Source organism: Pipistrellus hanaki (assembly GCF_964339955.1).
Source record: "Pipistrellus hanaki genome assembly, chromosome: 7".
Classification (NCBI taxonomy): domain Eukaryota; kingdom Metazoa; phylum Chordata; class Mammalia; order Chiroptera; family Vespertilionidae; genus Pipistrellus; species Pipistrellus hanaki.
The window spans coordinates 22969742-22981997 of NC_140509.1; the positions used below are offsets into that span (position 1 = coordinate 22969742).

The following is a 12256-nucleotide window of genomic DNA, read 5'->3' on the forward strand; positions in this document are numbered from 1 at the left end:
GGGATCTGGAGAGTATTATAATAAGCAAAATAAGCCATTCAGAGAAAGACAAGTATCACATGGCCTCACTCATATGTGAAATATAATGAATAAAATAAACTGATGAAAAAATAGATCCAGAGACATAAAAGCAAGGATCAAACTGATGAATCCCAAAGGGAAGAGTCAAGGGGAATGAAGAGATTAACCAAAGAATGTATTGCATATGTGCATAATCCAGAGACTCACAATAGTGCAGTGAAGGCCTTGTGGGGAGGAAGAACAAGAGGGGGTCAATAGGGAAAAAGGGGACATCTGTAATACTTTCAACAATAAAGATCTTAAAAAAAAAAAAAAAGAACACAAAGTGACCATTGTTTTATAAGATACTTTTAAGTAACTTTAGATCACAACCATAACATTCCTATTACAGAAAACAGTAAATCGAATACTTATGAAACAAATATCTAGTTTATTTCTAAAACTAAAGTCAAATTGTAGGCAGTGATGATGTTTTAAAACTAGATAATTCTTAATCCAATAACAGAAGGATAACTGTACATTAAGGACTATGAAATTGTATCATTGGGAAGAGGTAAATTTCATCCTCTGCATGCTGTCTGGACACAGTTTTTTTTTTTTTTGCTACTTCCTCAATTTCTCTTAATAAAAATACAGAAGCTAAAAAAGACAGGAGTTTTGTTTGAATCAGGTATTATTGTTGGAAAAACAATATTCAATTCTAAAAATCTGCCATTCAGAATATTTGAATCTTAGTGTATTTGTTTCCTTTCGCTGTATAACAGGTTACCACAGGATTAGTAATTTAAGAACACAAATTAACTATCAGAGTTCTGCAGGTCAGAAGTGCGGTAACATCATGCTATGGGCAGGGGACTCCTTTCCGGAGGCTCTATGGAAGGACCTGTTTGGGTTGTAGAATTCAGCTTCTGTGGTTGTAGAACTGAGTTCCAATTTTCTTACTGACCATAAACTGAAGGCCATTCCTGCTGCTAGAGGCAACCACCTTTCTTGTTTTGTAGCCTCTTCCACCATCCCCAAAGCCTGCATGGCAAGCTAAGTCCCTCTCACTCTTCAATTCTCCTCCATCATGTCCTGTTTCCTGGCCCTTTCTTCTGCCCCCCTCTTCTGCATTGGAGGTCTCCTGTAGTTAGGTCAGGGCCCGCCTGGATAACCCAGGCTAGTCTTCCCATCTCAAGATACTTAATTTTAATCACACCTACAAAGTTGTTTTCCCACTCACAGTTTCCAGGCCATTATTCTGCCCCCACACTTAGTTAAGCATTGAAAAGGGGACTAATTCTTAAAGCACCAAATCCAGATTCCATAACAAGAATATGTATATACTCTGTATGTCCTCACAAATTTTGGGAATTTTCTCAAAGGCAGCATTTAACTCTAACCCCTGAAATGTAAAGTATATACTAAAAGTATAATGCATCTCCTTAAAGAACATGGATTTTGTTTTCTGGTATGCCTTAATTAATAATCTACTCCTCCAGATTTTACTTCCTTTTTTCCTCTTACAATTTCATTCTTTTTTTTTTCCTTTCAGTTCAAGATTGAAAAATGGCAGATTGCTCGTTGTAACAAGAGCAAACCTCAGAAATTTATTAATGACTTAATGCAAGTACTGTACACAAATGAATACATGGCCACACACAGCCTGACCGGTGCAAAATCCTCTACTTCAAGGGAGAAAACTGTAAAGCCAGCTATGAATCAGAACGAAGTTCAAGAAATCATAGGTGATAAAATGATTGCATTATACTGTCATGATTTTAAAATTATTTTAGCTTTCTGGGTTGTTATTCTTTTATGATATTTTTCTTCAAATTTACTTTTCTGTGAAAGAAAAATCTGAGGACAGTCTAAACCCTAGTAAATATGGGACATTTTATAGAAAAACTTTACTTTAAAAGTAGACATTAAACTAAAAACTAAAATGAAAAGTTTGGAATTAGACAATTCATAAATTTATAGCTTTAGAAAAGTAAATTTTCAAAATCCTTTCAATCAAAATTTCATTGACAGTTTATATCTTATTTTCTCTTTATCTTAGTTCTAGCCTTATCTTTTATTCTAGCAAGGCAGAGGCTAATTTGACATTACTTATGGTTTTCAAGTGAATGATTCTCCTTAAATATAATAATCTAGATTGTCAAATAATTTTTGAAATATCTAACAAATTTAGGGAATTGCTGAACCCCAGCTCTCTATATTTTAATAGTATGTAATTTCTTATTTGGAAAAGGGTCAGACTCGACTGTTAGAACTGATGTTGGGATGGATACAATTAAATCCCTAGCATTTTGGAGCAGGGAGAGATTTCAGAGCAAGCAGTAAGGTTAAAGTTGAGTGGTACCATAGAAAGACAAAGAACTTTCGTTATCTCTTGCTTTTTTTGTAAAGCCTACTTATCTATTCATCATTTAAAGAACTCATGGGTGACTGGACTACTTTTGCAAAATGAAGACAAAATTGTAATGTGCTTCTTGTTTTATCTCAGTTCATATCCTAACATGCAAAGGCCTCCTAAAGTATTTTTGTGTGTTGCTGTTGTTTTTTTGTTTTGTTTTTTACAGGAGTCACAAAACAGTTATTCCCCAACACTGATGATGTCTCAATCAGAAGAATGATAGGGCAAAAGCTGAACAACTGTACTAAGAAGCCAAATTTAAGCAAAAATATGAACTCACAAGATATTAAGTAGGTCCTTGTGGTAAGTATTTTCAACCTTCACCATCCTTCTCATGTGGCAAGAAGATGCAATACTTTTATCCCTGAAAAAGCATTTTCTGAACGCTCTACTCAAGAATACCAGTGGCCGGTGAAATGCTGGTGTGCCTGGGGCTGAAGGAGGGGACAGGGAAGGGAATTTAAATCTGGGAAATGATGGCTTCAGTGACACAGATTTTCCCTTTCTAAAAACCCCCAGATATTTTGATACCTTTTCAGATGCCCAAGTGCACCCAGAAATCTCCAAGAAGAGCATACAGTGTGTAGTGTTTCCCAAATGTGTTTTACTGAGGAACTTTTTTTCCCTTCACAGAACACATGTTAAGTTGTGGGTAGGGGTAGGAAGGAGCCCCAGGAGGAGTACATGACAATTTAGGAAGTGTTTCTCTAGAACACACGAGATACATATCTTTTGGGGGAAATCTGTGGTAGTCAGTGGGACTGAACTCACAGCTCTAAACCAGTGATTGTACAAACTCCTGGCTGGAAGTATTCAGGGGTTTCCTTCACCACCACCCATTCTGCTTCTCATTGTCTTTAAATCAGTTGTGATAGCCAGCTTGTTGGATGAGGATTTGTATCAAGATGTTTGTATTATGCTAAGGAAAAGAATTGTTTCTTTACAGCGAGTTTTAAGGAGACGCACTTTAGAGTCAGGCCCAGCCCTAGGCAAATCCTGGAATGGAATTTTGTATTTGCTTTCGCAGCCCCAAGTCCTGGCTGTTTCACTGGTGCTCACCCTTCCTCTCCATTATTTTGATGGAAAATATGTGAAAATATGCATTATTGTGTTATTTGTGTTTTTAAAAAATATATTTTAATTGATTTCAGAGAGGAAGGGAGAGAGAGATATATATATATAGAAACATCAATGATGAGAAAGGATCATTGATCTGCTGCCTCCTGCATGCCTCCTACTGGGCATGTGCCCTTGACCATAATCAAACCTGGGACCTTTCATTCCGTAGGCTGATGCTCTCTCCACTGAGCCAAACCAGCTAGGGCAATGTTGTTAATGTTCTAATTGCTAAATAGAGCCATAGGGTAAACACAGGAGGGCAGGCTTTTTGTCCATGTGACTTCTGCTTTGCCTGTTCTCAGTCTAACTCTATCACTTCTGAGGCTATTATTTGTCTTTTTCTTCTGACTGTATTTTATTATATATTTTTAATATATTTTATTGATTTTCTTACAGAGAGGAAGGGAGAGAGATAGAGAGCTAGAAACATCGATGAGAGAGAAACATCGACCAGCTGCCTCTTGCATACCCCCTACTGGGGATGTGCCCGCAACCAATGTACATGCCCTTGACTGGAATCGAACCTGGGACCTTTCAGTCCGCAGACCGATGCTCTACCACTGAGCCAAACTGGTTTTGGCTCTTCTGACTGTGTTTTAAATGAGAAGTGGAACTGTGTGGATTGCAGTAATTCAACCGACTGACTCTCCATCCATTGCTGACCACCACCCCATCCTCCTTGAGGGTCCTTTACTATTTTGCTATCCAAGTAAGGCTACTGATAAGGGCCAACAATAGTCTCTCTTCCTTAAAGACAAACAAACAAAATTATTTATAACAACTGCAGGATTCTTTCCCTTGGCTCATATATACAGGTAGACTGACTTGAAGATTTATAAAACATAAGGACATTTTATCCCTAGTGATTAAAAATTTAAGTAGGCTGTGAATTTCATATTTTCTCAGTTAGTAGATAGTATTTCAATGAGCCCTCAGAACTTCTCGTTTTAACACGGGCTACCTTATTAACGTGTATAATGGCCAAGTTCTCTCTCTAAATGCCATGTTACCACACACACGAGTCATAGAGCTTTTTTTTTGTAGCACATCATCACATTTCAGGGCTCTCCAAAGCATTTTAATATTCTAACTTCTGCCTTTTTAATATCTCAGACTGCCAAGGGTAAGTACAAAACTCATCTTTGACAAGATCAGTCAGCAGAGTGTTGAAGAAATTTAGTCAAAAGGTTTTTATATCAGTTTTGCTTGTGTTTGCCAGGAGTAGTGTTATCAAATCACCCGGCTATGGCCTCAATTAACATTTTAAAAAGGAACAAATCTCTTGCTACGAACTCAATATATTCTTGTGCCTTCTGAGCCTTAGTCTTGCTTGGTTGTCAAGTTGCTTGGAATGGAAATAGATATATTTTGAATCAGAAATAGATATTAACAAGGTGTCAGAAGTAATTATGCTCTGAATGGGAAAGGTTTTTTTTTTAATTGGCAAGTATCTTTTATTTGAAATATAGTCAAATCAAAATTATTTCAAAAAGGGCTGAGAAATTGTGTGGGGAAGGGCAGCGTATTTAGCCAATACTTAATGCATTAGTTAGGTTTAGCACCATCTAGTGGTCATTTAACTAACAGGAACCCCAAAGCTGACTACACTTAGGTAAACCACTGTCCCTTAAAAAGTATTAATATTCTTTGGAAAAATGATTTCCTTGCATTACTATTAACAGGGAGTATTCTTCAAAGTCACATAGACTTATATGAACTCCTGTTCGTTCAAGAAGCCTAGCAACCCCCACCGATGCGTCCTGTGGCTGACTGTGCCCTCCACACAGTACTGAGCTCAAGGTTGCCATTGGTGGCTTGGATTTGAAAGGGCAGCCATTTCCCAGCTAACACTTAGTTCTTTGAGGATTAACACTAAATTACATCTGTCCCCCTTTATCGTCTATTCTCTCACATTCCTGTGACAGCTGTTAGTGCAAAGTGAGAGGCAACAGCATTTTTTGAGATCTAAAACAATAGCTCTTAGGAAAGCACTGATTGGGGCAGAAAGCCAAATAGTGTTCCAATTAGGAGGGAAGGCAAGGGGTGTTTATGAGAAAGGGAAGGGGGAACAATTACAATAATAGGAGGAAGGATTTCTATTGTGCAAAGAGGCTAGCACAGTGATGCTAATTCTAAAAAATGTTTTCAATTTTTAGTCTGGTCATCATAATACCTGCTTTCTTATTACTTTTGCAAATAATTGTCTGGGATACAATGCTGCTTTGGGTTATTTTGCCCAGTTTTAACATCTCAACCTTCCCCCCCCCCCCCCCCCCGCCCCCCATGCACAAATTTTCATGCACCAGGCCTCTAGTATATTATAAATTAAAGATGACCTAACACAGCAGTGTTGAAATGGGATTGAAGGGATTTTGTCCCCTGCCCCTCCAACTGTGGGATATTTAAAAATGTCTGTAGATATTTTTGGTTGACTCACTGGGTGATACTACTGACATCTAGTGGACAGAAGCCAGGGATGCTGCTAAACATCCAACAATGGGACATCAAAGAATTACCCAGCCCAAAATACCAACTGTAACAAGATTGAAAAATCCTAGTCTAAAATGTTTTCCTTATTTTAGAGATAATGAAACTAAAGCCTAAAAAGGTTAAGTGAATTGACAAGGCTATTAGAGAGCCAACACTAGCATAAAGTTTTTTGTATTTCTGTTTTGGGGAGGATGGGGAGAGAAGTGGGAACTTTTAAAAACATACACAACACTTTACTAAAATCCAGGGGGCAAATAAATCATAGAAACCATATACAATATAAAAAATGGCCATGTTTGCAAAGCTGCGACCTTGATAAACGACTGGCCATAGACACAGCATGGAGCTTATCAGTCCCAAATGCCCTCATCTGCGCAGGAGGGACCGGTTCAGTGGAGGTTCAATTGGGTTAGACCTGGTTTCCTGACCCCGAAGAGCTGGCCGGATAACCCGGTGTGGCTCAGGCCCAGGCAAGCACAAAATGCCCTTCTCAAACCATGAAGGGCTCTGTGTTTTATTTAGTACCAAAGGTTGCTTTGTACTCCTATCCCTGAAGTATCCTGGGTTCTGGAATTTGTAAGATTCTTCTCATTCTTTCTGCTGCTGACGGCCAAAGTCAGACTGTGGTAGCAGCAAAATGGCTCCTCCTGATGTGTGGAGAGAAGAAGCAGCTCTCTCCCTGAGAGCACTGGCTGAGCAGCCGACCACAACCCTCATGGTAGAGGACCTGGCAGGTGGAGGTGCTACCCTGTAGCAGATGCAATGCGGGTCAAGGAGCAAGTCAGAGAAGAGAAAGAACATCCGGGAGAGGCTCTCCCTGGGGAGGCACCACCCACAGTCAGTCCTGGATCAGGAACCAGCAAGGTGAGGTAAGGCCTTTTTTGCCTGGCGTCCGCTGAGCAGAGCCTGGACATGCCGGAGGAGAGCTTGCCATTCCTCTGTTCTGCCCAATGGTGTGCACTGGCTGGGTGGTCTGCTTTTTGGCCCAGCAGCCCGTGTGTGACGTTAGTGCTCAGGGCTGCTGGTACTTGGTTTTCTGCCAAACCAACAGCAAGATTCTCATATTGCTGGAGCCTCCAAGGGCCAGAAGGAGCAAGTCCTAGAGCTGAAGGCTTCCAAACCCAGGGCGGCCTTCTTGAAGCCACACAGACTCCAGAAATGCTTGCTTTTCCTTAGTTGCTCTTGGAAGGTGGTCCAAGACCCCTCTGCATTGGCAGCATATTGGATGTAGAGTGCCACGTGGGGGCAGAAACCCTCCAGCCCCTGTGCCCTGTAGCCCTCTTCAAGGCAGGAAAGCAGCTCTTGGTTGGCACATAAATGAGCCTGGCCTTCCGGTGGCCATGGGTGCCCTTTGCTCTCAGAATCCCCATGAAGTAGGTGGCCACAAGCCCCAGCTGCTCCTGGTACCGCTGCCAGGTCTCTAGGGGCTCCCGGGCAGTGCAGGGGCACATGTGCTGCCAGTGGGCACGCTGCTCTCGCACCAGTCACGGAGCTCTCGCAGCAGACTCTCCATACTTGGCTAAAGGTGGTTCTTTGCATTTCTTATGTATTCGCCATGCAATTCTTTGACCCGATTCAGAGCATCCCCAGAGAAACAGAACCCAATAGGTTGTTGATAAAGATACATTTATTTTAAGGAATTGGCATGCACGGTTATGGGAACTGGGAAGTCTGGAATCTGCAGGGCAGTCTGGAAACCCAGATTAGAGTTGATGCTGTGGTATTGAGTCCAAAGATAGTCTAGCGACAGAATTGCTCCTTCCTTAGAGGACCTTAGGTTTTTGTTTTGTTTTTCTTAAAGCCTTCAACTGATTGGATGAGACCACCCACATTATGAAGGGTATTCTGCTTTACTGAAAATTTACTGATTTAAATGTTAATCTCATTTAAACACACACACACACACACACACACACACACACACACACACACAATCTTCGCAGTAAAATCTAGACTGGTATTTGACCAAACTGTGCCACAGCCTAACCAAGAAATTAAATTAAGTGTGTTTGGACCAGAAAGTCTGGGATTGAAGCCTGCTCCGCCTCTTTTTTTTTTTTTTTTTTAATATATTTTATTGATTTTTACAGAGAGGAAGGGAGAGAGACAGAGAGCTAGAAACATCGATGAGAGAGAAACATCGACCAGCTGCCTCTTGCACACCCCCTACTGGGGATGTGCCCACAACCAACATACATGCCCCTGACCGAAATCGAACCCGGGATCTTTCAGTCCGCAGACCGATGCTCTACCACTGAGCCAAACCGGCTTAGGCCTGCTCTGCCTCTTAATAAATGTACAGCTTTTGGAAAGCCACTAGATGTCTCTGAACTTACCTACCTCAAGGATGGATCCAGAATTTGTGGAATCTTAGAGATTTTGGACACAAAAATTATGAGTGCACCATCAGTTATAACTGCATATATTAATTTCAAATAAATAAATCATGAACACTACTTAGTGGTTAAAAGTTAAACATCTCACCTGGCTGGTATAGCTCAGTTGGTTGAACATCATCCCATGCACCAAGAGATCGGTGGTTTGATTCCCAGTCAGAGCACATGCCCAGGTTGTGGGCTCAATCCCCAGCGGAGGCAGCCAATCAGTGTTTCAAGTTTCTTTGATATCTGAGCTATAAAATTTCAGGGCACTTCTAGTTTTCTATGGAGTGCTCTTAAATACCCTTTGAATCGATCACATTCAGAGCTTTCCAAGAAGACAATGCAAAAAGGAATGCCAGCAATAACATAACTAACTATACATGGAAGAGACTGCAAAGCAAAAATATATTCTCCAGTCAACCTTTAACAAAATCTCAGGAATGGCCACTGACACTCCATGGTTTCAATTACAGGACAAAATATGAATGAGGGACAGTTGAAAGGAACAGAGACCATGGTCTTAACTAATTAAGGTTGAAATATCTAATTTTGGCAAATTTATCAAAAACATATAAACATGTGAGGCTATAACTATGGCTCCTTTTTTGGAAGATACTCATGCAAGTAAGCATTATTAGCTTCGTAGTAATTCCGCCTCTGACCTAGCTCATTTGGTTTTCTTGAGTTTTGAAAGAGATAAAGCAGATTTGGAAAACTGCTTAATATTTACATAATCAGTAAATGTTACTAAAAAGTTGTTTTTACAACTAAGTGATATTTTAGCAATAAAAAATAATAAATGTTAGTGAAGAATGACAGAATTTTTGATACTTTTTTTAAAGGTGTTTGATGGATATGTGGGGATGGTTCATTTTATTTTATGTGCTTGGAATTTTACCTAATAAGTTTCTTAAAAGCCATTTGAAATTAAAATATATGTTAAATATTTCAACTGTTATCTATGTTGGAATTCCTCTGATTAAGTCATAAAAGAATTTCTAAGTCACCTCAGTAGTAATAGTTCTAATTAAAAATTATCACTTTAGCCAAAACTGGTTTGGCTCGGTGGATAGAGCTTCGGCCTGTAGACTCTAGGTTCAATTCCCGGTCAAGGGCATGTACCTTGGTTGCAGGCACATCCCCAGTAGGGGGTATATAAGAGGCAGTTGATCGATGATTCTCTCTCATCGATGTTTCTAACTCTCTATCCCTCTCTCTTCCTCTCTGTAAAAAATCAATAAAATATATATTAAAAAAATATCACTTTAGCCCAGCGACATGGCTCAGTGGTTGAACATCGACCTATGAATCAGGTCATAGTTCACTTCCCTCTATCAGGGCAGATGCCTGGGTTGTGGGCTCAATCCCCAGTAGGGGGCGAGCAGGAGGCAGCCAATCAGTGATTCTCTCTCATCATTGATGTTTCTATCTCTCTCCCTCTCCCTTCTTCTCTGAAATCATTAAAAATATATTTTTTAAAATAATTTAATGGAGATATCTGCAATATTATCAACAATAAAATTATTTATGTTCAACAATAAATATTTAAAATATATATATTTATTAAAAATTTAAGTCGAAATTTGTAATAGACACAAACATTTAAAAAAAAAAAAAACTCATACCACTGTTAAAATACTGTAAGTATTCTAAAATAGATTTGCTCTGTTTTTTGATATGTGCCCTTTATAGGTACTATAGATATCTGAAATAAAGCACCTCCAGTTTTGAATATAATGTTGGATTTTGTTGGACAATCTGCAACCTCCCTGGTGAGCAAAGAGTGACAGCTAATCAGGGACAGGATATGAGACTTCCGTAACATCGATGGACTCTGATGGACTCTGATGGAGCAACAAGCTTGCTGAAAAAGCTGCATGTAGAATCCACCCTAAATATCCACGATGCATCAAACTAGAGAATTTCTAGCAGTTAAATAAGCATGCATTATGGTTTCTTGCATTTTTCTGTCCCAAAATGTTTCTCTGTACAGCTAGCTTAACAGGATAGTCAGAACTTTTATCATAACAAAAACGTCAACCTTTAAAATTTGTCAATACCATCATCAATCGCTGTACATTTATTATTACCAGTGACTCTCCATGTTAGTTTCTGGATCTTTAGCATGAGTACATGTGTGGAAAAGTACAGGGAAATGATCCGTGTTCACAAATAGGAGAGCAGCACAGTCAGCCTAAATTCTGATAAGTCTATCGAACCGAGTCATAGTGTTTGAGCAATAAAATTACAAGATAATTCTGTTACTTAAAATATATAGGATAGAAATTTTTAAAAACGAGAGCAGCAAGATCTTTTATTTTAATATGAAACTGTCTCATTGTATTCCTAAAAAGGAAATAAACCCAGAAATTTGTAATTGTTAAACAATGCATCGACTTTCAGAAAAATATTTTATGTTTGTTTACATGCCTCTAACTTTTTATTGCCCAGAACTATAAATACAGATATGCAATATAAAACACCAATGTCATCTAAAACAGCCTATGTAAGGTACAATATCCTATGTATTTGGTTATAGTGCATTGCTTAGTTTTAACTGGTTTGTTTTCATACCATCAGGAAAAAAATAATTAAACAAAGTCATATGGGGTTGATAACCACACAAAAATAAAAATACCATTTTGTAAATGATTGAAAGATAGGTCGTTAGGTGACAGCTCTGCACCGCTATGCCATGCTTCTCTGGTGCACGAGGTTATGCATAAACTTGTGAAAAACAATGCATATAATAGACAGTTCGGTACTGAAGACCCAGGGAACATTCCATAAACGTTGCTTGATAACTATGTGGTTGTACAAAATTCCTAAGGAAATAACTTATGTCAACATTTGCTACTTTTATTTAAAAATAAACAAATCCCATTGAAAACATAAAAAGTACTTGCTTGTTTCTTATCAATGTATAAAGCCCAGGGAGGAGGGGAATCCCTTGCTAGGTTGATGGCTTCTTTACCCACACATTGAGGCACTACCATTACAGTTGGGCTGTGTGGCTCTAGCTGGTTTGTCCTCTAAAGAGCCCTGATGCCCGGCCCGTGTGGCTCAGTGGTTGAGCGTCGACCTATGAACCAGGAGGTCACGGTTTGATTCCTGGTCAGGGCACATGGCTGGATTTCGGGCTGGATCCCCAGTGTGGGGTGTGCAGGAGGTAGCCAATCAGTGATTCTCTCTCTCTCTCTCACTCATCTCTCTCTCTCTCTCTCTCTCTCTCTCTCTCTCTCTCTCTCTCTCTCTCTTTCTCTCTCTCCATCTCTGAAATTTAAAAAAATATATTTTTAAAAATAAAATAAAAAATAAAGAGACTGCTGCTATGCAGATTAAACAGAATATCCATAGTAAATATTCATTCTGTGTAGGGTATTTATACAATGTCCTTATATTGTCTATGTTATTTCCTTAAAAAATATTTTGTAACATAAGTTTTGCCTACTAAGTGTAAATAAATTTTCCTTTGCAAAACATAACTATATTATTCAACTGAAATGTCAATGGTCCTTCTTTAAAGGAATCTGAGATATATTGATATTTTTATAGATAATAGAAGATTTGCGTGGTTTTTAATTCAGCTTCATATATTGGTTTTAAATTAATTAAAATTAAGAAAACTAATGAAACTGGATAGAGTGACCAGAAAACAACTGATATTCATATATGTGTAAGGTACATACTATGTACTGACATATATAAGAATTTAAAACATGATTAAAGTAGAACCTTTAAAAAGTAGAGAAAGGGAGGTTTATTCAATAAATGGCACAGACAATTGGTGAATGAAAATTAAGTTATATTTCTACTTCAAACCATATTTCATAAAGAGTTCCAGATT

General features: G+C 38.7%; 1 protein-coding gene across 3 annotated transcripts in view; it reads left to right on the plus strand.

Moving 5' to 3' along the window:
• The window catches only part of BEND6 (BEN domain containing 6), a 52012-nt gene extending 40715 nt beyond the window's left edge, over positions 1-11297 (plus strand). For all 3 annotated transcript variants that reach the window (XM_084889137.1, XM_084889135.1, XM_084889136.1), the window contains 3 exons: positions 1556-1748; positions 2586-2722; positions 10102-11297. In XM_084889137.1, coding sequence (XP_084745263.1) covers positions 1556-1748; positions 2586-2713 — 321 coding nt within the window. In that variant the 3' untranslated portion in view covers positions 2714-2722; positions 10102-11297. The remainder of the gene's footprint in view (positions 1-1555; positions 1749-2585; positions 2723-10101) is intronic.
• Positions 11298-12256: the final 959 nt, after the last annotated feature.